The 26,318-nt window shown below is 46.5% G+C and overlaps 1 protein-coding gene across 4 annotated transcripts; it reads right to left on the reverse strand.

Annotated features, from left to right (window-relative positions):
- Positions 1-26,179, reverse strand: RRP1B (ribosomal RNA processing 1B). Of its 4 annotated transcripts, none has more exons than XM_081138417.1 (16): positions 25,929-26,179; positions 18,553-18,635; positions 16,895-16,952; positions 15,600-15,685; positions 14,918-14,979; positions 14,415-14,544; positions 13,498-13,562; positions 12,856-13,037; positions 11,227-11,321; positions 10,518-10,615; positions 9,559-9,578; positions 8,610-8,738; positions 7,340-8,043; positions 4,855-5,004; positions 3,490-3,553; positions 1-1,915 (listed from the first exon to the last, which is right to left on the reverse strand). In XM_081138417.1, the coding sequence occupies exons 1-16, from the start codon at positions 26,044-26,046 to the stop codon at positions 1,737-1,739; spliced, it is 2,223 nt and encodes a 740-aa protein (XP_080994543.1). In that variant the 5' UTR covers positions 26,047-26,179; the 3' UTR covers positions 1-1,736. The 4 variants fall into 4 exon arrangements, with proteins under 4 accessions (XP_080994543.1, XP_080994542.1, XP_080994545.1 ...); XM_081138416.1 differs by having other exon boundaries at positions 1-2,690; XM_081138419.1 differs by lacking the exon at positions 16,895-16,952 and having other exon boundaries at positions 1-2,690; positions 25,929-26,010.
- Between the last annotated feature and the right edge of the window lie 139 nt (positions 26,180-26,318).

Raw genomic sequence — 26,318 nt, forward strand, 5'->3', positions numbered from 1 at the left:
TGAGGGCAAAGACAGATTTTTTATTGAACTTGGCTTTGACGAGTACTGACAAACCCTGCAGACACTGATACAAACTGGTCGTAAACAAACAGTCCTCTTCAGCAATCAGATAAATTCAGATAAAACACACAAAACTCAAAAGGTGGACTCAATTTCATATTTTTTTCCAGTGCTAACAACTGCTTTATACTCCTTTGTGCTTTTGGTTCAGTAAAAGTTAGAAAGAACAATACATTGTAAAGCGAGATACCAAATCGTACAGATGATTGTTTTACAAAATACTGTAAGACCACAGCATTGATTTAAATTATTTCTTTTGGACTGCTAAATCCCCGTGGGAACTTTACCTAGAAAATAGCATGCAGCAAGTAGAAAACCAGTATTCTAAATAGTTTCTTTATCTGACACATTCTTGCATGTATATGTTATGAGAATTTTAAAAAATTGGGTTTTTTTTTTCCTCCTTTGTAGCCAAAATTTAGGCATTAAAAATAAGCCACAGTAAACTTACTGGACTTACCCACAAAATGGAGTAAGTTAGGACAGATTTAGAGGACAGATGGAATCCAGGACACACTGTCACTTCTGGACCCAAGTTCACAGGCAGGCATTGTGGGAGGTGCATTTACAGGACACCCGCTGGTGCCCCAGAAGAGACATACAGAAGCTACAGAGAGAAGGTCCTACACTCACCTCAACAAATGAGCTGTTTTTGCCCTAGAACGTCTTGCTAAGACATCCTAATGTGGTTGAGTTATATGGTCCATTTGGCTATAAGACCGATCTTTAAAGCTGAAATAAAAATTGTTAGAAAAATAATTTGACCAATGACAATGATATTTTTAAAAAAATGAAATAAAAAATATTTGACTCCTTAAACCTAATCTTTTCACACATCGGTTTTGGTTCTGAGTGATTTCAGGTATAACATCAAACGCAGCGCACTAAACCCACGCAACCACAACAGAGCTGTCTTGCAGGCAAGACTCATCACAGGGAGGAGCGAACAGCACCTCCCTGTGGCCCCATTGTGACAACACTTTGTTATAGAGCAGGAGAACAGTCCCCTTCCTTCTCAGCAGGGCCTTCATAGGGAAGCCACAGTTTGCAGAAGCACCCCACCCTGGTCAAGTGACTAAGAGAGCTGCGGCCCTAACCACTGACAGGCCAGGGCCCTCAGCTGGGAAGCAGCAAAGGGGAATGGCCCTGGTTTTGGTGAGAACCTGTGGCTCCTGCTTGGGGGCGGGGCTTTCACTTCTAGGAGGCCTGAGATCCCTGAGTGGAGAGTGGGCTGGGGAAGTACTGGGCACCTGAGGCAAAACTGTGCCCCCCAAGTTACATTCCTCCTTTAGGTCTGCAATTTGTTATCATGCAAACTCAAGGGCCTGGGCCCAGGGGCTTTCCTGAGGCGAACACCTGACTTCCGAGTCTGCATATCACCCGACTCCAGCTGGGGCAGACCTGCTTCCCTAAATGAGGTCAAGGAACAGGCATCGCTGCTCCAAGTTGCATTTGTTTCTCCAACTAAAGTCTGCGTGCCTTCCACCCTGGATTCTGTGCAATTAATTAAAATGAGGACTTTATAAAATCTGTAGGTGCATGATTCAGTATTTCTGATATGAGCAGCTATGAACAAATCAACATACACACACAGTTCTGGAAGCTGCTTATGTCTACCTTCCAGCAGGAGTTCGGCTCTCCGGGCACTGCTGCCTCGCCTCTGAAAACTTTTTCATTTAAGATGGGAAAGTGGCTCTTGTGGACACTAGGCGTTGTGGCCGCTGGCGCAAACACTGATGTATAAAGAGCCGCCAGAGCACGATGACTGGGATGATGGATGAGTGTGCTTGGCACCGACTGGAGTCCACAGAGAGCCGAGGGGTGCTGCTCTCTTGGTGAGGACACTTTGGGCTGGCTGAGAGGTAGGAACACAGGGAAGGACACAGGCCTTGGGCTCTGTTCTCCTGCCCCCACTTGAAGGTTCATCCCCAGCTGAGCACATGTGGAAAATGACTATTGCGGATTCAATTACAAGATCAAAAACTGCCAACTACCCACAGAGCACGGGAACAAAGCCCTCTGTGCTTTTTTAAAAAAAGACTATTACACAAAAAAACCACCGGAAAGTCAGCCCAGCAGGCAGACCCGAGTTCCCCAGCTGTGCACGTGTGGGTAGCTGATGGAGTCCAACTCCAGGTGTCACTGTGCCAGCAGAATCCACTGGTGGTGAAGGTCAACATGCTTTCAGCTCCCACCCTAGGGGAGTCACTGAAGTGACCCACACGTGTGGAATCCTGGTGAGCTCCAGTACAAACCATATTTTATCGAAACCTCAACCAAGATGCCCACAGTGGCGCCACAGCTCACACTCGGACCCTCATATATACAATTTATGGGAATTTATAAAACAATAAAAAACACCCCACTTTTTAAAAGTTATAATTTATAGAGTATTCTGTACAAAAGCAGTCTTTACAAAGGGGCTCTGCTACTATCCTAGAAGAAGTCCATAGCCGTTGGCCTTCTCTTTGGGGTGGTGGTCAGTGGCTTCTTGGTCCCCAGTGGGGTGCTGGCAGGGGAACTGGTGGGGGTCTTCAGCACTCCGTGGAGGGGCCTCTGCTCGGGGTTGAAGGCCACTCGGGAGGGGCCTGTGGGACTGACTAAGATGCTCTTGTCTGTCTTCTTGAATTCTGCCCGATGAAAGTGAGGCCACACGTTAATGGGTATGATTTCTCTGTCCTGCCAACCCGCCGAGTGGGTGTCCAGGGCACTGACTCCCGGCAGCCCTGGAGAGAACTGGCCCTCAGGGCTTTCTGACTAAATGAAAGTAACTAGCAAGAATGAATTTACTCTCCAAAGAAAAAGTGCTGAGGGCCACCTGGAGGGACCCTGAGGGGAGCACCAGGAGGGAAGGGGTTTCTGGGACAGGGACAATTAGTGATAGGAGGAGCCCCTCCTTCTGGGCTTTATTCCACTGCCTCTAGCTGTAAAGATGGGGGGGCTGCCCAGGTCTCTACTGATAGCTGCTCCTCTGCATGCATGTGTTCATGTACATGCACATGTGTACACAGACACACAGTTAGTTACTTGTCCCTAAAAAGAGCCAGGTCTAAAACTGATACTTTTGAAACCACTGGTTTCCTTTGGGATAAAATACCACAGATGAATCACACCTATGCTAAAAGCTGAAAGACAAGATGCCCCTCTGTTTCCCTCCTCTCAGATAGGATGGTCCTGAAGTTAGGTAGAGGCAGTTACAGCTGACAGGCTTACATTAAGTCTCAGGCAACACGACCAACGTATTCTGGGCAGGTGGGCCGGCCCCAAAGCACCTCCTACCAGGTTACGTCCTTCTAAAGGCCCCAGAAAATCTGCCCGTCCCCCGCCTCCCGGGCTCAGCCAGGGACTGCTCTGCCCCTGAACAGGTAAGGGCCCTCCTCCCCAGGTCCCTGGGAGCGCACCAGGACAGCATGCAAACCCCACACTCACCCGCAGTCATGTTTCTGTTCAATCCAAAGGTGACCTTCTTGGAGCTGGACGGTGTTTTGTTGAGCTGAAGAAAGAAAACCATAACGGAGTAATAGGAGCACAAAGGGTCAAGACACCTTGTCTGTCTGAGTCGCTGAGCACTCACAGGTGCCCGCCAGACCACGGAGCACACACCACGCACATCCAGGCCCAGGTCTCATACAGCACTTTCGTAGGTGCACATGACAGACCTAGGAGGTGGCCGTGCTAGCACCACTCTGCAGTCACCTGCCTCATCACTCCCGCCTCTGCCTTCCCGGGAAGGCAGCAGAGCAAAATGACCACATTTGAAACCTACTAAGTTTCAGGAAAAAGCTCAACAATGAAAAATTATAAGGCGCTCCCATTCACTGTATCTGAGTTTAAGTTCTAACTTGGAAATGAAACTGATTAGAGTACAACTACAATGGGATCAAACTTTGGGGGGCAATGGGCTCACATTTCCTAACCTTTTGTGCATAGGACCCCAAATTGATTTGAATGTTCTAACAATTCATCAGAATTAACTGGTTGTTTCCTATTGGAAACATTTCCAGAAGCTGACCCATTTTGCGTTATGGAGTACTTCCCTCAAATTCCTTCCTAGAACTCTGTATTTTTGTGTGAATCCCCCAGTTCTGCCTCATACCACTTGGTGTTAACATTTCCATTTTATGGGAGGAACTGGCTTCTATAAGCCCAGAGTCATTTACAAATATCCTGAAAGTATCTTATGCATAAAAACTAACATAGGCAGTGATCACTGCTGGTTCAAGGCTATTTAAACAGTAACTACTTCTTTCTCAGAAAGTCCACCTATCATGGGTCCCCAGCAGGGCCAGCTCAGGCACCAGTCTCCACAGCTCCACCAAGACCTTCATCTCTTGTAATCCCCGACGAGCCTCCCATTTTCTAGTGGCACCTGGCAGAGGCAACTCTTTCCTTCATGGCCCCGCACTGGGCTTCCCAGAACAGTGCCCACCCTCACCCACCAAGACTGGGGACAGCACTGGCTTCTTCTACCAGCCTGAACACCCGCCAGTGTCCTTGGCAGGCGCCCCTCTCCTCCGATTTGTAAATCTGGGGCTCTCCGGAGTCTCCTTCTCCCCCTTCACTTCAGGTTTCTCTAGATCTCCCCTATTCCCACGAGTTCTAAGACAAGGCACCTCTGATTAATCCCTGAAGGTTGGCCCCAGACCAACACGGCCCCCTGAAGCCCCAGCACAGCCTGCACAGCAGATCTGGGCTCCTGGAACAGGAACCCTGTGCACCATGGACAGCAGCAGAGGCCAAGCAGCCCCGGCCTGGCACGCACAGCCCCTCGTGGCGCGGTCGCAGCGTGCTTACCTGCATAGCAGGGGTCACAGAGGCGGCCATGCCACTCTTCGTTTTTCTGCAGAACAGGGGCTTTGGGAGGAAGGGACTGTCAAACTTCACAAAGTCCTTCTCAGTCCTCAGCTTCTTCTTCTTTGAAGGGCTGAAAGCCCCATGGCTCCCCTGCGTGAGGGAGGCGCGAGGAGGGAGGTCACACCCGGAGTCAACCGTGCCATACCCACACACAGGAAGCGAAGGCAGGATGCCGGGGTGCAGACACAACGGGCTCAGACATACTACACCCCATTCTTTCTGGAACCAGATCTGCAAACACCTTTTTTTTGCTCAGAGCACAGATTTTGTGAACAAAATGACCACTTCTGCACAATGGCACCAGGCCAGCAGGGCCAAAGGTTTCCTATCGTCTCAGCGACAAGAATCATTTTTATTTGTCTTCAAACTTAGGGCCCATGTTTTGAAGATTTCTGCCTTTCAAAGACCACCCACAGTCACGCACAGCTTAATGATGGGGACATGTTCTGAGAAACGTGTTGTTAGGTGATTTTGTCGTGTGAACGTCACCGAGGCACCGAGATGCACCTGAACAGTAATAGCCCCCTGCACATCCGGGCTCTGCGGTACAGCCTACGCTCCCAGCTACAAGCTGTGCAGCACGTTACTACACTAAAAGCTGTAGGCGACTGTAACACAGTGGTAGGCACTTGTGTATCTAAACATAGAAAAGGTACAGTGAAAACACAGAGTAAATGCCTGGCCGGCATGATCAGCGGTTGAGCATTGACCTATGATCCAGGAGACTGTGGTTCGATTCCCGGTCAGGACACATGCCCAGACTGCGGGCTCGATCCCCAGTTGGGGGCGTGCAGGAGGCAGCCGATCAGTGATGGCTCTCATCATTGATGTTTCTATCTTTCTTTCCCTCTCCCTTCCTCTCTCTGAAATCAATAAAGACATTAAAAAAACACCCCCAAAACCCACAGAGTAAAATGACATAGGGCCCTGTGTAGGGCATGTTCCACAACTGGAGCCTGCAGGATGGAAGGTGTGCTGGGTGAGTGGTGAGAGGTGAGAAGGTGAGGAGGTTACTGCACACGCCTGCAGACTGTAACACAGAACACTTCGGAAACAGTAAATTTATAAAAGTTTTCTTTCTTCACTAAACTAACCTTAGCTTACCGTAGGTCCACTGAGGGCAGATAAAGCACGTTCACTGGATGCTCTGCAACAAACCACCACCCACAGCAAAGACCCTGCACTAGTTCTGGGATCCCAAGGATCTGGGAAACCCAATGTGGTCGATGTCACACTGATACTGGCTTTGTCAAGTCCTTGGTGACCTTCGCTTGAAAGTCTGCTGCCCTGCCGATCAGTGACTCTCTAATCATTGATATTTCTCTCTCTCTCCCTCTCCTTTCCTCTCTCTGAAATCAATAAAGATTTAAAAAAGAAAAAAAAGAAAAAAAAAAGAAAGTCTGCTGCCTTCCCTGAGCAGCCATGAGGGGGCAGATCCAGGGGTCCTCTCTCATGCACCTTCCCACCAGCTGGCAGAGACATAGAGACCCATCACCCCCTTTGGGAGGAAAACCCTCTACTATGTGTCTTATTTAGCAACTGCTCCAATCCTCTGAGAGAAGGTGCAGGGGCCTGAGAAATGAGATAAGAAGGAATTTTCTGATATTCTCAGTGAAGAAAGTGCATCACATGAATAGTAAGTGAAGGGCGGAGGCTGCAGAGCCAAGGGAAGGTGACACAGCTCACTAGGGGAAGGTCTAGGAATACAGCAGACTTCCTGAAGTCCAGGTGAATGTTGTTTTCCCCAGCTAAGGCTTTTTACTGACTTGAAACCAACTCACCTAAAACTCATTGTTAGAAAGGCCTTGATGTCACAGTAGTGCATACACAAGTGCTGGACAGGGGTCAGAAAGCCTGTCTGTAAAGGGCTTTGAGGCCATAAGGTGCCTGTCATCCCTGCTCTCAAGGAGTGAAAGCAGCCACAAAAATGTGCACGATAGGGTGTGGCTGTGCGCCAACAAATTATGTTTGCCGACCACGGGCGCAGATGCACCACGTGTCCAGAATGAGGGTGTGAAAAGCAAATCCAGAGCCAGGTTCTCATTCATACCTGGCTTTAGAGATCCAAGCAGAAAGTCTTTTCATTAAAAAGACAGGCAAAACAGAGGATTTTGGGCCCAGGACTGGCAGTGAGTTGAAGAAAAACAAGACCAGCATCTGATAGAGGCACTCATCTGCCTGTTTACCATGCAGGGCAGCGTGGTGGGGGTAGGGATGGGGGTGGAGTAAGGAGGATGGTGACTATCTCGGCCACCGTAACCAGTCATCCCTTTCCTGTTGGTAAAGGGTGTCATGAACCATGACAACTCCTTAGTCCAGGTCTGACCTGTCCCCCACCCCCTAAGTTGAAGCACCAGGAGGCAGGGGCTCCCAATCTTTCAGCATGGAAGCCTTGGATGCCCTGCCCGGAACCCACATGCCTTACCAGGGCCTGGACGAGCTTGAGTTCTGATTCCAATGCTCTGCCAGGTTCAGTCAAGTTCAACATCTCTTTCATTTTCTTCTTTTTGAAGATGGCAGTTTTCTGAGTGGACAGGTTGTAGGGGTCAGGATGGCTGGGATCCCCCTTCTTTTTTTTCAGTCTCGTGCCCTGGGGCAGCGTGGCTAGGCACCCCTCACCCTCACTGGCTGCTGCGCTTGCTGCAGGGCCTTCCTCCCGGGGCGGGGGCCAGGCCAGCGCTGGCGGGCTGCCGTTGGCCAGGGGAGCTCTGACTTTCCGCTTCCTCTTCAGGGCTGGGGCCCCGTTGGCTGCGGAAGCTTGGGCGACAGGCACGAGAGCACAACCAGTGCCAGGGCCACCTTGACAAAGGTGGTCCAGAGGTGACGCCGCTGACTCTGAGAGCAGTCCCTGGAGCCCTGGGCTCTTCTTCCTGGGCCGTTTCCTCCTGCTGTGTGTGGGAGGGCTTGAGGGGGGGAGCTCTGCTCCGCTCTGACCCTGGGGGCGGGGAGAGACCCCTGCTGCCAGCTCCACACCTGGCCCTGCCTCTGGTGGGCTGCCCCCATTCTGTCCCGAAGGCATGGCTTTGAGTCCTGCCCCTAACTGTTCAGGCTGAAGGTGGCTCCTCTTCTTCCTTTTCCTCTTGTGACCACCGCCTTTACTCTCCTCCCCAGCAAGAAAGAGCCTGGCTCCTAGAAAGACATAAGCCAATAACTGGGTGCCCAGCACCAAGTGGATGGCAGGTCTCGCAGGGGATTCTGGGGCCATGCGAGTGGCCAACAGAGTCCTCTGGGGATGTCTTCCCACCAGAAAGGCTTTGATCCTCGGTGCCCTTGAGCTCCAGTAGGTCTCCCCCTTGGTCCCATTTCCTCCCTTGCCCTTTAATATAAGTAGAACTGAAATATACTCAGATTTGCTACTAATTTTCAGACCAAAGGTAAAAGCCACAGCCCCAGGGTGGTAATAAAACACATGCCCCACAGCCCAGCGTGTGTTCAGCAGGTCCACATCCCCACCCAGCCTCTCCTAAGAGGGCCCCGGGAGTGAGTGAGCGCTTTCATTTAGGAAACGGGTGCCCTGAAAAAACCAAGCACTCAGAAGCAATCTTTACTTTTCAGCCATTAAAGCAAAAGCTTCTGTTCTGTAATGATTTATGATGACAGTGGCCCAGAGGTTCCCAGGACTGCAAAGGTGCCCACTGTCCCCAAGGGCTGCCCTTCTCTTCTCAGGCCTCGCTGGTCCCAAGCCTTTACCTCACCTTTCCTTTTTTCCATGTCGGTTTTCTCTAAAAGTTTATTCCCTTTTTTCTTATGCCTTCCTTGACTGAGGGTCCGGTCATCTTCGTCAGCAGAAATGTCCTCAGCAAAACTGAGTTGAGATATACTGCCTGTTGGACACCAAAGTCACATCTAGTCAGCTTTCTGAGGCCCTCACAGCTGTACCCAGGGGCCCGAGAGCCATGCCCCCCCCCCCGGGTCATGCACGTAGATCTTTAACCTCTGTTTTTGCCACCTCCTCACTACTTCTCCAATCCAAACCCCAAAGCTACTAACACAGGAACTTCAGACCTGAAACAACTCATGGCAAGGACTATAAACCCTGGGTGACATCCTCTCCAGATCATGCGAACCAGTCTGAACACCCACTTCTAAGCACCCTAGGGGCCCAAGGGGTGGGGGCTGTGGGCCATCAGTTCGCACAAATATAACCAAGTTTATGGATGACAGCTCTTCCCCAGGGGACAACTGACCTTAACAGTCAACAAAAGGGACCCCAAGAGAGAGACCAACTGTTCTTCATAAAGGGTCCAACTGAAAACTATGTGGACCAACAAAATCCCTTCTTGTTAAAATAACACCCCACCCTGCCCTGAGACAGGTACAGCCTTGTGTCTGGCTCAGCTTGGTCCCTGGAATGGAAGAGTGGGTGGGCAAGATTAAAAAAAAGCCCAACAAAAAAACCACACCCCACCTGAAAACAAAAACAAAAAGCAGAAACAAACAAACAACTCTCCCAAAATTAACAAAAAATTCCTCCATGTGGTTCTTCTCAGGGTTTCTCTCAGCTGAGCAGCAAGTGGGCAACCTTTCAAGATAAAGGCTACTACTATTCCTGTTCTCAATCTTGCTTTTTGCCATTTCGCCTAATTGCTCAGTACGGTCCATATTTAGGTAAGAATATCAGTTCTAATCCTCTGGCTTCCTCACCTTCAGAGAGATCTTGGAATCTGAAAGAGAAAACAACAGAAGTTCATAAAGAACCCCCTTCTTTCTGTCTCCTATAAACATATGCGCATGACTTAAAAACATGACATTTGTGATTCACTTTTTTTTCCTCAGAAGGGGAGGTGAGAGAGACGTGTGAGGTAAAGGCCTAAAACGAAGGGCAAGACCACCCTCAGTTCTCTTGTTTCTTAGCTCACTGAGGCTGAAACAGCTTAGAACCTGCCTCTACTCAGCTCTCTGTTTTAACACAAAGGAAGTGTGCAGGGCTGTGTGGACTCAGGGCAGAGCCTGGGGAGTGGACAGGAGGTCTGAGTCCAGCTGTGCCTGACACACACGACCTTGGGCAAGCCGGTAACTTCCCTGAGTTAACCATGTAAGGGTGAGGAAATCACAGAAGCCAGCTCATGGGGCTTTATTTAGCATGAAATAATTTAAGTGATAGCATAGCGCCTGCTCACATGGAGTGGGAGTGTAATTAAACTCAGCTGCTGTATGATATCCATCATAATGCGCCAAAGGGCTCTGCAGTGAATTATTGGTACAGCCATACAACATCAATGACAACTACAGCATAACCATAGTGGGGAGGGTGGAGTAAAAGCTACACCCCCACCCAGCTCAACAGTGCACCAACAGGTAACACCGCAGCGGTACATTCACACTGTAATTTCTCAATCTACTAATCTTAGGTGTCATCAATAGACTTCTCTTTACATCATGACGAAACAGCTAAAAGAGTATGGCTGCATTTGCAGAATGGAATAGGAGGGAGGCAGGCAGGTGGCTGTGGTCATTAAACACTGCAGTTCATGTGTGTACATATGTGCAACCAATGGAAATGTAAGTGTGGCAATGGCTTGCTCTGTGCCAGGAGATAAATGGAAGGGCTGGGCTTGAATGTGAATGAGAACCAAGTGACCCCCTCTCATCCAGCCACTTACTTCTTGATTAGTCTGGAGAGACGTTTCCTATTGAAGGGAGGGATGTTCTTCCTGTTGGTTATTTCCAGGAGTCGGTCAGCAACAGCCTTATAGTCAAACTATGTGAGAAGGAAAACTAACATAAACCCACAGTAACCCGACTTGGAAATGTACACCCGCCAGTAACAGGACAGGCATGGTGTGGGCCTCTGGAAGCACTCAGGGCCCGTCTGCACAAGCATGTGCTACGACTGGGCAACCAAAGGCTTAAGCAAGATCTGAAACATTCCTATTTCTTTTTGGAAGAAGCTAAGCTGTAAATCTTTTTCCTTTTGTAAAAAAACCCCAAAACTGGTAAAAACACTATATAAAATTTACTTGGGTGTATAATTCCTTGTAAATCTAATCTAGATGCACAATTTGCACTTGAAAACATAGTAAAATAAACTTTATTTGAAAAGTAGCACTGAGCTGACTTGGCTGAATGGAACAGAACAGATCTGAGCAATTCAAGCTAAAGTGAAGACTGCCGTCTTTCAAAGTTCCAGCATCTTAAATTTCTTTGTCTCCAATAAGCTAATTATATGGAAGAAGACATTAGTGACTGAAGTGATGAAAAGGACTTTACACATTAGGCCTTCGAGTTTAATTAGTTCTGACTCTAATTCCCAATTAGCCAGGCCATCCACAGTAAATCTATTTTCTATAAAAAACAACAACTGCCACCAACCTGGAGAAGTGGCCCAGTGTCCTCCATGCTTCCGCCATTGTTTCTCTCACCTTCATCACTGAATCCATCTTTTCTGGAGTGATTTTTGCCCAGTGCTATCAAAACACACCAAAGACAAAATCCTTCAATTACACAGCAACGACTACTTCCGAAGGAGCCACCATCTAATTAGGTGTCTCTTAGTAAAAAGAACATTTCTTTAAAGAGGAAAAACCCTGCAAATACATTTATAATTTGCCAAGGATGTTTTGGTTTTTTAGCTGCTGGGCATGAAAAACATCTGGAAGCAATAGCAAATTCTGTCTTTTAAATCCATTAGACAAGCCTCCACAGCCCTCAATGCTGCCCAGCACACATGGTCTCCCTGTCAGCAGCAGGGGACGGGAAGCTGCCAGGTCAGGGGCTCAGGCACAGAGTGGCTCTGGCCTGTGAGGGGGAGTGTGGACTCAGGAGCCTGTCCCTAATTTTAGGTAGCTTTGGGCTGTAGTAAAAATCTGTATAGTGGTACACTAACTTCGTGGGGCTGCCTCAGGAAACACAAGTTAATATATCAATGCAAATTTTAACATTTAATAACTAATTCAAAAAGCACTAAAGCCCATGAAAAAGCATATAAAAATTACTAATGAAAACTCAACTTTTCAAACTTCTGCCATTTCTGGATTCCTAGGAGCTCATGAGTGGCGGGCCTCAGGGCACAGCCAGAGAACACAGAGCAGGCCCACACAGTGCAGGTGCCCATGAAGAGTGAGACGCCTCTAGTTTAGACAGAAACGTGGCGAGTGGGGGGACCCAGGGACAACTGCCATGGCCACACTGAATTTGCTCAGGACAGCTAGTTAACTTGTCACCTATGTGGAATTTAAAATTAAAATGTTTCTTCTTTTCATTTTTTTTACTGATTAAAAAATAATATACAATTAATGTAGAAAACCTAGAAAAACAGACAAAAGTACAAAGCAAACAAAAGTCACTCATAGCTCTGCCACCCAGGGCTAACTATGAGCATTTTGATATACATCCTCCCACATTATTTTAGGTACATGCAAATGATAAAACAAACCAGGCTCCTTCCACAGAGTTTTGTGTCTTGCTTTCAAAATCACGATTACATTTCTTCTGGTCACTGGTTTTTGAAAACCCTACTTTTCAATGGCTTTGTAACCTTTCAAAGGTGCAGGGATGTCCCGACCATTTACTACAGCTGTGCGCCCAGACGCCGTGAGCTACCATCAATTCTGATGGGCCACAACCTTAATACACTCTCTCTACATGACTGCACAGACATAAAACAGTAGTAAGAAGGGTTTGAGTCCACAGTGGGTATTTAAACACCCTGAGAAAACCCCAAAGCAATAGCAACAACACGGATAAAACCTTGGGAGAACGTCCGCCACCCTGGGAGATACAGAATCGTGAGGCACAGGGCCTTCCCCAGATGACCCTGCATGGGCACAGGGGTGAAATGCTCATCTGCTTCCTTTCTCAGGTGGTGTCCAAGGCAACGCCCATCACCTTTGGTAAACTCTAGGCTATAGTCAGTGAGATCTCAACAAATGTATAAAAAAGTGTTTGTTTGATGAGGACTTTACCTAAAAAGAGAGAGACTATTCAAGGCAAGTCTCTTACCTGTCTTCTTTTTACTGAATGTTTTTCTCCACACCATCTCGTTTTCAGTTCTCTCTTCTTCAGAGAGGCCACTGTCACCCACTGTAGTTTTCTGTTCCTCTGTTGTCTCTTCAGGTACAAAAGGAGACTGATCTACAATGACTTCAAAAACACCCCTAGCTATAGTCTGCACCAATGTATGGCTGAGGGGGAAGCACAGCAAAGAGGATGTGATTAAAACAAATGGTCTGGACCTTGTCATCTGGAGGACAGAGGGATGAGAAGTAGCCTACCCAGGACCCGGTGTGATCGACCAGCAGCTCGGCAAGCACCTGTGTTCCCAACTACACTTCTGTGCTAAGCACCGGTGGCCGCAAGGAGCCTGCCAAAGGCTCTGTGCCGGAAGCAGTGGGATCGGCAGCTGACTGAACTTTGGGTCGGGGAGGGTGTGATTTGGAATGACTGGGGTCCAACAGCAAAGCTAGAAGAGCCGAATTATGACTCAAAACTTCAAACATCCTGCCAATGGGAATCAAGCATTCGGCTGTTCTTAGCTCTGGACAACCATCCCAGGTACCTCACATCATGCTCCACAACAAAAACAATCCCCTCCCCACCAAATTAAGCACCAACTGAAGAAAAAGAAACACATGAATTACTTACTCCTTAGTCTTGGCAGCAATTTTGCAGAATGGATCAATGAACTTGAGATTCTGATCTGCCAAAAGCTGTAATTTAGAAGTAAAATAGGAAGAAATAAAAATAAGGAGGGAAAGAGTCTTTTCTCCTTTCTGACATGTCCTTGAAAAAGGAACCACTGTTCTCTCACATGGGTTGGATCAGACTGAGTGATGCTCATCTCACGATGCTCCAGTGCACTGTGCACGCATCATCAGGTGCCCAGTGCCAGGCTAAAGGCCACAGCTGTGCTCCAGCCTCTCGGGCATCTCAGCACCGTGAGCGAAGAAGAGCACCCAGTCTGACCAGTGCTGCCCCACACTTCCTCCTCTACGGAGCAGCTCTATATGGACACCATCAGAGACTGAGATGAGGGATTCTTTTTAATACAACATGTACACTTTCCTTAATAAAAAAATCTGTCCACTGCAGAACACTTGTGAAAGAAAAAAGTAAAAACTGCTCACAATCCCAAGTTCAGACAATCACCTGCGTGCTAAAGCATGTTCCCTTGCCAGGCCTTTGCTCACATATGAATGTTCACTAAACGAGCCAGAGCTTTGTCTGCGGTCTTTCTCTCTTGCTGCTTTTTAAGAACTCAGTTTCCTGAGTATTTCCTCGTGTCACCCAATTCCTTACTGGACTGTGCAGGTGCTTTCAGTCCTGTTTCCTAGTGCATGAATTGAGCCCACATGTCCCATTAGCTGCTTAGGACACATTCTTAGATGGGGAAAAAATGTGTCAAAAGACGGGCTGAACCGATTCACTCTGTCACTGGTATGGCACAGTGTCATAACCGCACTCCGTTCCCAGCTCATGGAGCATCTGAAGAGGAGTCAAAGCCCTGTTCAGGTTGGCTGTGGTCTCACCACACTGCTGGCAGGTGTCGGACTGTTTCTTACCTCTTTCCCTCCCACTTTGGACAGTTCATCCAGATAAATATCAATGAAGTGGAATTTTACTCCATTGGGAGACTGGCTCTCAGGGTGCAGGACTTCCTTCATCAAGACATCGAGAAAAAGCTTGATTCGGCTAAAGAAAACAACACATACGGGTCTATCAACTATAGTGCACCAACACCTCTGCCCCCAGAGAAGACGTAATATTCAGGCTCATGCTATACTGCACAGAAGCCATGAGAGGTTTGAGAAAGTTTTACCAGGGAAAAAGCAACTACTGAAATCAGTATAAAAAGCTGACTGCATGTATACTCAACTCTTTCATATTCCTCTGCTGAGTTTTAAGTTCTTTATGCGAAAGGGGTTTTGCCTCTCATAGCGCACAACAGAGTGGAAGACACAGATCAGGCAATTCATACTCGGCGATTAACTGAAAGGCCTCAAAAACACGCTATTACCTTAGAAGTTTTCAGACCACCAAATGCTAACCCAAACAGTTTACCAACCTTTCTTCCCAGCCATTCCGCTTCAGAACCTCAAAGGACTCCCTCAGGACCAGGCGGATCAGCTAAAGACAGACAACTTGTGTTACAAAAGGAAATAAGAATGATCGATCAGCTTAGTAGAGTGAGGCTAATGACACAGGTGTAGCCTGGATCTCCAAATGAAAAGATATCCACAGTGATCATGTTTACTTCTGGGTCATAAAATGCTAACTAAAGATCTCCAAACTAGTCCCTAACAGCTGAAAGGGACAAAACAGAGGCCTCCTGCCCAGCCGGGTGTGGCTCAGTGGTTGAGCATTGACCCAGGAACCAAGCAGTCGTGGTTCGATTCCTGGTCAGGGCACATGCTCGGGGTTGCAGGCTCCATCCCCAGTAGGGGGGGTGCAGGAGGCAGCCAATTGATGATGATGTTTCTCTCATCGATGTTTCTATTTCTCTATCCCTCTCCCTTCCTCTTTCTCTAAAAATCAGTAAAACATATTTAAAAACAAAACAAAAAACAGAGAGGCCTCTGAGTGCAGTTTCCAAGGCTGTCTAATGCCACACTGCCTATCATCTCAGTAAGCCTAGAACTTAACTTTGCTTCACAATCAAACCTCCCCACTGTTCTTCAGATGCTGAATGTCGTCTCCTCCCTCACACGCGCCTTTGCAGTGACGGGACAAAGGCCTGCAGATCTCACCATGTAGTACTTGTCCAGGCGCAGCCTGTCGATCCCCTTCCACTCTCGGTTCATGGTTTGCCAGAAGGTCTGAATGAAGAGGTGCTCTGCAGTGAACAGAAAGCTCTGAATGCTTGGTTTTAGGGTTAACAGATTACCAGACAGCACAAAAGTAGTGAAGAGAAACAAACTAGGATTATTCATTATTTACTTTTTTCAAGAATTCTTGGGTTGCTAGAAAATTTTGTCAATCATTAAATATGCTCAAAGCTTTCTTTTACATTTAAGTAAAAGCACGTCATAGTAACAGGAGGGCTGGTAATATCTTAGTGCCTAACTACAATGCTCTCTGGAGTATTTTTCTTTATCCACTAAGAGGCATGTTTCTACATTAAAAGATTTTCTGAGCCATATCTACTGGTCCTTCCCACCCACCTATACCTAACAATCCAAAGATAGCCCTATTGATAGACACTTGGACGACTCATATAGAAACTCAGCTTTTTGTTTCTTGTTCAGTTCCAGCTGGGTGAACTATAACGAAACATTCTAATTTTCTCTTCTGAGCCATGAAACTAGCACTTTTTTGTTCAAAAAACTTTTTGACTTTTTGCTTCACTTCTTTTTGCACACATCTTTCTTGATACATGAAAGATTTCATGTACTATATTCCATGTGTAGAACTTTGTTCGTTATATGTCAGCTAGGGCTCTGCTAAAGTTCAGAGAACCACTGAGGGCTCTGAAGGCCATTGGGATAGTTTCATTCTCAGGAGTGGGGAGCTGAACAAACTCATTCTGCTGTCTCTCATCCTCTGTAAGTAATCAAAGTCTGAACATCCCAGAAATGTCTCCCCCATTTATTCTTTTTGATAAGGGAGGCTACTTTACAGTTTATCACCAGTGACAACCTCAAAAGGCTCTAGGTTTGAAGATAAACCTGGCAACCAGAGGTTACTACACACACTGGCATATGCAGAGACAGCTTCTAGGAGTGTTAAAGTAACTCAGAATTTGGAGAACCTGAAGGATTAGTATTTAAAATATTTTTGGGAAATCTTTGAGATGTCCAGTATGATATCCACAAGGCACATCCTTCATAGTCAACATCTAAGTTTATCCTAGTTTCCTCCCATGGGAACAGTTTTTCACCTGACATCTACACACTGGAAGCCCCAGCTTCATGGTAAATTAGACCACTGGGAAATGGAAACGTGGAAGGAAGGAGAAGAAAGAATATGGACTTGTTATCCTAGGCAAGTTATCAAATCTGAAAAACAAGGCTCTTCTGAAAGTCACGGAAACATCAGGACTTACGCGCCTCTGAGTTGTTAACAGCATGGATGAGCTGGGAAATCGTGTTTGCTAGCTCCTCCTGCAAAGGCGGGTTGGGGAAAACATCGGGGTTATTATGTGGCAACACTGAGATGACAGCACCATGGCCGGCACCTCCTTCCACACCTTTGGGGTAGGTGGGTGAGTGGGAATCTGTTAACTGTTTCCAATGTCACTTCCACTAAGAAGTGTGTATGTGGATATCTGAATTTTATCAAATGCGAAACCCCCAATTTCAATGGAATATTGTGCCAACTCCATATACCTCTGAGGTCTGTTTAAGCTGCATGCATAAAAAAGTATCTCTAGTTATCTGTTCAAATGACCTACAGAAGAAATAAATTAGCTGTCAATTCCTGGCTTTAAAAATAGATTAAAACTTAAATTGAGATTTTTATCCTAATCCCCTAGTAATGGAAACACAGATGCCCCATTGGGGGAGTAGCTGCAGTTAGACCCCAGGGCTCTCACTCCAGGAGCTCAGTGTGTGGAATCAGAAAATCCCACCTTGGCTGCTCAGAGACAGGCTCCAGCAAGCGGCAAGGTGGTGGGAAGCACAGAGAACAGCACTCTCCCAGGCTCTGTCCTGGGCAAAAGTGCCACGGGAAGCGCAAGTCCTACTCAGAGGCAGCAAGCTTGTTTGCAGAGAATTTGCTGGTCTGGTCTATGGGGCACCTGCTTGGGGAGCATCAACAAAGGAATTCTGTTTGAGTTTTGTAAGAAAAGACAGATCCCCATATTACCTGTATCTCCCTGGTCTCAGGTCTCCCTCACCCATTTCAAGTGACTCCCGGACCTGAAAGTGATGCTCTTGTCACATTCTCTTTCTGCACTAAAGCTGTTGGCTGTTACTTGTGAATGTAATTTAAAAATATTTGCCTTGCTCTACTACTCAAAATGTGCTCAGAGGAGTAAAGGCAATAATCAGAGTGAGTTACTACATGGCTTGGGGGATGTGGCCAAGTTGTGTGCCTTGAAACCTAGACAAGTAAAATCTACCCGTGTTTTCCATTAGAGGGTTTGAATGGCACTTCAAGGCTTATCCCTCCACTTGGCTTTTACACATCAAATCAAGCTCTTCAAACAGTGAAAACCATTTTTCTAAATGGTGGTAGTGCTGGTGGTGGGGTGCCCAGCGTGCTCGGCGGACGGGGCCAGATGCACGTGCACATCTGTGTAAGTCCCTGCTAACTTTACAGGTAGGGCATCAGATGGGGCTACTAATGGTTCTACGCAGACCCTGACCCCAGTGAGGTGGCTGCCCAGTCTGGGTGCCTACTTAAACTGGGGCAGAGGTCGGTCTGCAGCCAGGGCTGCTCACAGGTTCTAGACTAGTGCCATGACATTTTTGACCACAAACAAGAGAAAACAAACTTTAAAATAAGGTAAAACCTACCATGGAACTATGAAACCGTGGCAGAGAAGTAATAAATCTTTAATTTATGTGTATTCTTTATTATCTGAAAAGGTATTAACCTCAACACTTGGACACTGCATCCCTTTTTGAGGGATAAGAGATGACAGAGAATCCCTCAAGCAATGCTTTTCAGTTCGTTTGGCACCTTAGGGGACTGACCCAGCAAGTTTCTTTTATCCCTCTAGCCAAAGACCCAGTGACATGACAAAGGGAAGTGTGTTACCTGCAGAAGGGGTTCGTCCTGCACCCACATGCAATAGAAGAGCCCTTTCCATATTTTTAGAAGTTCTTCTTGACTGAAGCCTCCTAGAGGGCAAAACAGCACAAGAATCTTATTTCAGAGCCTCACAATTCCCTTCTTAAAGTTTAGAACTGTTACACAAGCAGTGAGAATAACACCGCATACATTTTCATCTGCAAAGGTCTTTTTTTATTTGAAGCATACACTTCCTCACTGTTACTAAACAAACATATAAATTTTGCAGTTTTATGAGTAGGATGGTAGCGGTGGTGTGTCCTCATTACCCGAGTAATGTAAGGAAGCAAATGGAATCACAACAAAAAATTAATGGAGTGCCCATTTATAAAATGAGCTCCCCTAAATGCCCCTCTGCTTCAACTAGCATCTCACTCGGCACACCAACACTTTCGTTGGTCTTGCAAAGTAAAAATGCAAATCCTACAAAAGATGCAGGATTTGCTCAAGTCCCGTACAACTGGTCCCAGGGAAACTGGCAAAGCTTTGGGATCTTTTTGCTAAGATGACCCTTTTAAGGTTCCTGCTTTGAGATCACATTTGGCTGTATCCCGATCTCCCTCTTCCCAGCTATGGTTTTCATTTACTGGGCGATTTCAGCCTTGTTCTCATTATTTAAGCCCTCTACTTCCACCTGCACCACCCACGACAAAGCCACAAGACAAGCAGTCTTCTATCTGCTGGATTGACCCCAGGTGTCAGGAATAACTGCTAAGTGACATAAGAAATTATAAAATCAGGAAAATGTACATTCTTGGAGTTTCCAAGCCTGTAGAGAATAAACAGAACCCTCAAGTCTTAATGCATCTTACACATGGTCTTTAGTAATTTCACTAACAGGTACTAGGAAGTCTTTTGGAGCAGCAAACGATGATTGGGTAAATGTAAACAAGTATATATCTGGGATCAATGTGATCTCAATACTCCAAAAGGTAATTACCAAGTGACCAGCATCCTTTTGATGGAATGAAGTTTAATTAGTGCATTCAGAGTGAGCTTTATGCTGTTATGGGTATTTAAAGTTACTAAAGACTTTTCTTACATCAAAAATTTTATTACAGTCCATTTTGACTCTGTGATGTTCTCACTTAAAACTAATATACCAGAAACCATAGTAAAATTAGTTTATTAAAGTGCATTTCCTTTAGAGGTTGGGCAAATGACATGTCAATTGTTTTCATCTTCTCGTGTTATAAACAAGCCACACCTGGGGGTCTGCCTATCGAGAACACAGTACAACCATGGTGTGAGTGATAAATTCCACAGAACCAAGCCAACTGCAGCCCTGATCGTAGTAACCTTGCCATAGGTACCTGTGCTTACATTTATTCATGTTAAGACTACTGAACTAGCCCAGCTGGGAGTGGCTCAGCAGTTGAGCATCAACCTAGGATCCAGGAGATCACAGTTCGATTCCTGGTCAGGGCACATGCACAGGTTGTGGGCTTGATCCCCAGTCAGGGGCATGCAGGAGGCAGCTGATCAATGACGACTCCTCATCATTGATGTTTCTATCTCTTTCTCTCCCTCTCCTTTCCTCTCTCTGAAATCAATAAAGATATATTTATATATATATATAAAAAAAAAGACTACTGAACTAGTGGATCTGGGCAAGGATCACCAATGGCTGCTAAAATGTTAGATTGAAAATTACTTAGAAACTTTCAAATGGATAAATGAGACCAACAACACACACACCCACTGGTCCATCTCAACTCACAAAGATCAGCAACTATTCATTCGATGCTGGATATGGTGCAAAGAGGGAGAAAACAGCACCATCTGCTAAGTAATTTCACAAAACCGAAAAGGCTGTTGTGGGGGTTCAGAATGAGTCACCTGAGATGTGCTTCTGTGATATGTGGATTATTCTGAGCTGAAGGCAACCGAGACCCTGCAGGCTCAAGGGAAACTCTTACCTCTCCCTTAACGAATTTAAATTAGGGGCCTGGCCCATAAGACATCACCAGAAATAACTTTTTTTTTTTTTACCCATCTATAAGGCAGGACAAACTACTAATTACTGACATCTGCTCTTCTTACTGTTCTACAATGACCCTCCTCCCCTCTGAAGCCCCAGGTGCCTTACCTCATCCTTAGCTCAGAATGTCACATATCACTCATTTTAACTTTGTCTCTGACTCTCTCTTGTATGCAGGGTTTCTGACTCTCTAATGTATGTGGGGTCCCCGTATGAACATATGTAATGAAATTTGGTTCTTTTCTCATTAATCTGTTGCACTTTGACTTAATTAGACCAGCTCGAAGAACACTGAAGGGTAGAGGAAGTTTCTTCCTTCCCCACACTAACCTACATCTCGTCAGATCTAAGTATTAATACCAGTTTGCAGGAAATGCAGGGGACAGAGAAACATGTCAAATGAGACTATGGGATACAGAGGGCAAAACCTTAAATGTGGGAAACTCTACAAGACAAATGACCCAGTTCCTCCAAAAAGTAAACTGCAAAGGTAAATAAGATGGATAAAAACAGAACTGAAGAGTCTGAGCAGACTATCAACCAAATGCAATGGGTGGGTCTTGTTTGAATTATGATTGCTCATAAAAAAATTATGAAATGATGGGAAAAACTCAACAGCTTGAATATTTATTAAGAAATTTTTTTTAATAAAAAGGTGTGAGAACGGTACTGTGGTTATGTTACAGAGTCCCTATCTTTTACAGATACATACTGAGTACCTGGAAATGAAATGAGACCTCTGGGATTTGTCTAAGGATTTAGTGGGAAGGAGGAAGTGGGCAGATCAGACAAACCGGCCAGGTACTGATAAAGGCTAAAGCTGACTAGATTTGAAAGTTTCCTTAACAAAAGGAAAAAACAAACCCAAACTACACATTACCGAAGTGTTATTGTGGGCTCTTGTCTTCTTGTTTAGAAAATTCTTCATAATGCAATTAGAAATGCATGAACACTACTGAACAGGATTTAAGCGAGACTGGTTTCTGCATGAGGTTTGGTATTGGGCATTGTTTTTTGCCGAGCAGTTACATCTTTCCCCCCTTCAGGGCTGTCACTATGAAGGCAGGGCCTGTGGAAGGAGGCAGTGGACTGGGCTGGATTGGTCCACATGGCGGCAAATCAGTGAGGTGAGCTTATGCTAGCCAAATCAGCATGAATTCTCTTGGCCACAGGGCTGGTTCAAGAATGGATCCCCTCACAGATAAAGATCCCCTTGCTCAGGCTTTAGGAAAATCTCCAGTTCTCTCCCAGACTTGGAGAGAAGACACAGTTTGGACCTGCGCTCAGAAACCTTGCCACATGATGGGGAACCTGTCTGAGAATGAAACCAATCTGGCGATAGCAGTTTGCTGTCGAGAAAAACTGGTGACCTTAGTTGAGCTCTGAGTAAAGCTGTGTTTCTGGGGTCCCCCCCCACTTAAAACTAGGGTAGCTTTAAAATTTTGTCTAGTTGCAATCAAGAGAGTCTTAACCAATCAAAACACATTTTCATGGCAAAAAATTAATATACTATTATCAAGTTACACAATCAAAAGTACTTGATCACCGCCTCCTCAACCCCAGTCTCCTCCCAGGGGGATCACTGTTATCTGCCGATGTGTATCTTTCCAGATGCACTCCCTATGCATTTACTTACATGTGATACAGAAATGCACAGTTGTGTGTGTGTGACCTAAATAGCATCACGTGTTTCGCGTATTCTGTATTCTGGCCCTTTTCACTTAAAAATAGCACATTGTATATCTCCAGATGGCTCTTTCAAGTGCAACAAGATGTCCAACTAACTCTAAGTGATAATCTGTCTCTTTGGACAACCCATAATGGCAATGGGCAAAGTTGTGCCAGATGCTTCTGTAATTGAAAACAGATTTCAACAAAATAACTATGACGAGCAGATCCTGGACAGTGGGCAGGAAAGGGAGCTGGATGTGAAAGCGTATTTTGATTTGTTTCATCCTACGTGAGGCAACCAAGTACAGTGGAAACCAACCCTTGGTGAGGCTTCAGCTTGCTACTTACTACTAGCAGTGCAGTGTTACAGACCTGTCGCTAACAGCTGGCCCGTTTCCTCGCCTGCAATATATGTAATGTTTATGGTTCAGGACAAAATTAAGAGCAAGTGTGAGAAGCACTTTGTTAAAAGCAAAGCACTGTCCAATGTGTGGGTATTATGAGTGTCTCATGTTCTCTACCCACAAGCTGTTGAAGCTCTTCTCCTGTTTAAAATACCTATTTTCAACATAAGTATGAAAACCACTTGTTTTCACCCAGGAATTTAGCTGGTAAAAACAAGGTACTGACTTTTGAAGCATTTAAAGCAAAACAGAGAAAAGTTGATTATTTACTTTCTTTCAAAACCACAAAGGTGAAGTACATGTCCAAAGCAGTTTCCTTCTGTTACTGCTTCTTGACCTGTCTCTTCTTTCAGGGGTGGAGTCTCTTAAACTTAACACTACTAAGTTTCTGACATTATAGGCTTAGTTAGTTTCAAACAACTGAGGGGAAATGAAAGTGAGACATGGACGTAAAAAATACCAAGCCTTGAAATGAGAAAATCCAACAGCCTCTCTCACCACGAATGAGCACAGGAGCCATTTTGGGTGGTCAAGTGTTGTACTGGAATCCATGTCTGTGTCAGAATAGGCACAGCTCCTGGTCCTCACCACCACTGGGTCGAGAGACCCCCCCCCCAACACTGTCAGTATGAAAAAACTTATTTCCCCCACAAATATAATACCCACCAACTGTAACATGTACTGTCACTTTATGTGCCACCAAAAAAGGGGCAAGAATGCAAATTAAAGTTGCAGAATTGATAAAACAGGCAGGGGTTTTTGTCTGTTTTGTTCATGGCTGTATTACCAGTACCAAGAACAGTGTACATAGTAATAAAACCACGCAGTAGGCACTCCATTCATGTTTACTACATACAAGAATGAACAAATAAGGACAACTGAGCCCTAATGAGTAACTCTACAATAGTGATCACTCTATGACTGGGAATACTCAATACCAACACTTAGAGCACTAGGGCAACATTTAGTTGCTTCAAGCAGTATAAGGATTTCTAATTTGTCTTTAAAATCACAAAGCTATGCTGCTGGGGAGAGTTACATGTATCTGTAAGAGTGAAATCTCAGATTTTCTTTACCTATGCCTCAGACAACATACCAAAAAATTTGAGTCTGTCAATGGGGTTCAAATGTCAGGCCAAGTTATTTCCAGACTTGTTTCTATTTTGACGGAGCACAGCTGTGGCAAAGACCCTGTTTATTTTGTCCCACCATCACTGTCTATGACACTCACTTCGCAGTTAGTTTTTTGAAGGCCCACTATGCTCTGTGCAATGTGGATATAGTGTTGAACAAAAGGTACCAGACAAGTAGCTCTAGGTGTGATGGGTGCCAACCCTGGGACACTGGTATAAACCCACTGCCTCATGCCCCTGCCTCAGCATTTCAGATCCCAGACCCGCTCACCAAAGGGGTTTGAGCAACAGGTTCTTTCTGGCCGTCTCAGCCCCATAAGCATTGCATCTGGCCTTTCTTCTGTTCTTGTATACAGCCAGGCCCTTGTATGCCTGGATGTGCTCCCACTTCCAGTTCAGAAAACAGATGGAAGCTTACAGTGTTTTGGGGGAAGTGACACATTAACAGATAATTAAGAAGCAATGTAGCTAAGTGCTACAATAGACAAACGGGGTATTTCAGAATCCTAGAGGAGTGGCAGTGAGAGGATAAGAAAAGTGATAATGAATACTGGGAGTGGAACAAGGGTGGGAATCTTTTCAGCGTGCACAGGAGAAACAAAGGCAGAGAGGTGAGAAATAGGATATCGTACACCAGGACCCAAGAATGGTCTGCTGTTGATGGAGCAGGAAGCAGTCATGTAGGGGATGAAGTGGAAAGAAAAGGGAAGGACAGATGATCTGCAGACCTGTAATTCCAGGAAGGCAGAGGTGTGATTAGAGCTGTTTTAGGAAGATGACTCTGAGCTGGTTTATGGAGAATGGGTTTAAGGGGGCACAAATGGGGGTCAAGATCAGTTAGAAAACAACCAAGTATAAAAACCTAGGTGAGATAAAGAAGATGGAACAGAAAAGGGTAATTCAGAAGATGAACCAGGCAGGACCAAGTGACACTGAATGCGGGGGTGGGGGAAGAGGGGGTTGGAGAGAATGAGGGAGAGAGGAGTCCAGGGCAATAATCCTGTATGCAGCTAGAGTCTGAGTGGATGGTGGGAACAAACTAAGAAAGCACAGGTGGCAGATGGGCAGCAGAAGAGAACAGGTTTTGGGGGGGAAGAAAATGAGTCATTTTTAGGCATTCTGAGTCTGAGATGCCTCTCAGATATCCGGGTGGAGATGCCAGGTTAGTAGGACATAGATGAGCTGAAAATAACAAAGGTCTGGGCTAGAAATTTAGGTTTAAGAGTAAATTAAATCTGTCAGAGAGATCCTAGCAAAACTGAAGTCAGAAATTTTGGTCTTCACTCCTCTTTCTAGCACACTTCCCATAAAGTTTTATTTTCTTTTTTCCAGGTGGCCTTTTGTGATTTCTAAATAAAACAAGCTGACATCAGTACAGGGGGAGGTAATATCTATTCTTTCAAGTAGACTCTAAGTGTGCTGGTAAATAAACCAAACTTTATCTTACTGCAAGAGAAAACCTCCATTTCGTGATGTAGTTCACACCTCAGGGAGCAGAAGGGTGTACAGAACATAGTTTGCATCAGGTAAACGAAATCCTTCAATGGCACCCACTGCAGTTAAAAACCCAACTACAACTCCCAATGTGATCCGGCCTCACCCTCCCTGATTTACTGGTCTCTTCCAGCCGCCGCTCGGGCATGCTCCGCTCTTCCTCCCGCCTCTGTTCGGACATCACCCCAGAGTGGCCTTCCAGGACCAAGCCTATCTACATAGCGGGAGGCGCTCCCTCCTCCCCGCGATCTCCATTTCCGTTACTACACTATAAAAACTCTGCTTTAGTGATCTTCCCGCCCCAGCTTTAGGAGCACAAGTTCCTCTAGCGTAGGGCTGTAACCCCAGCTCCTAAAGGTACTGGTCTAAGGATGGCGTGAATCAATGAAAAGCACAGCAGGATAAGTCAGGCTGATCCTCGTAATTTAAGGTACAGGCTCGGTGCCGGACAGACTGGATCTATTCTCAGCTTCCTCACTCCCTGTGACTTTCAGCAGACTCCCTAACCCTCGTCGGCCTCTGTCTCTCAAACGTAAAACCAGACTAGACCCAGCAGGAAGCGCTTCCCACGAACACACAGAAGCACGCGGCAGGAGTGCGAGTCCGCGCTCCGCCCGCGGCCCGGCCGCCATGTGGCGCCGCTGCCCGCCGGGCGCCCACCTGTCTCCCTCTGCGTCTTCACGCTGATGTACTGGCGCAGCTTCTTCACCGCCCGGTCCCGGATGCCTTTCTCGTGGGACGCCAGGCGCTGGGCGAACTGGATCTCTGCCGGCTGCATGGCGGGGGCCCTCGCGCCTGCTGGAGCATCCCCGGCCGCAGCCCGCCACCCTCCGCCTCCCGCCGCTGCCGCCGAGCTACTGTCGCCGCGCCGCTCCGGTGGCGACTGCGCAGAACACGGCGGCGGCGGCGGCGCGCGGGCTGATGGCGTCACAAAGGCGCCCGCTGCCGCCCGCAGCGCGTTCTGGGAGAGTGCGCGGCGGGCCCTGGCACCTGGCCTAACCACCCAGCGATGGTTGGCTTCGCGCCTTCGCCGTCTTTCGGTAGCCAAAG

This window comes from Miniopterus schreibersii (genome assembly GCF_964146895.1).
Source record: "Miniopterus schreibersii genome assembly, chromosome: 5".
NCBI lineage: Eukaryota > Metazoa > Chordata > Mammalia > Chiroptera > Miniopteridae > Miniopterus > Miniopterus schreibersii.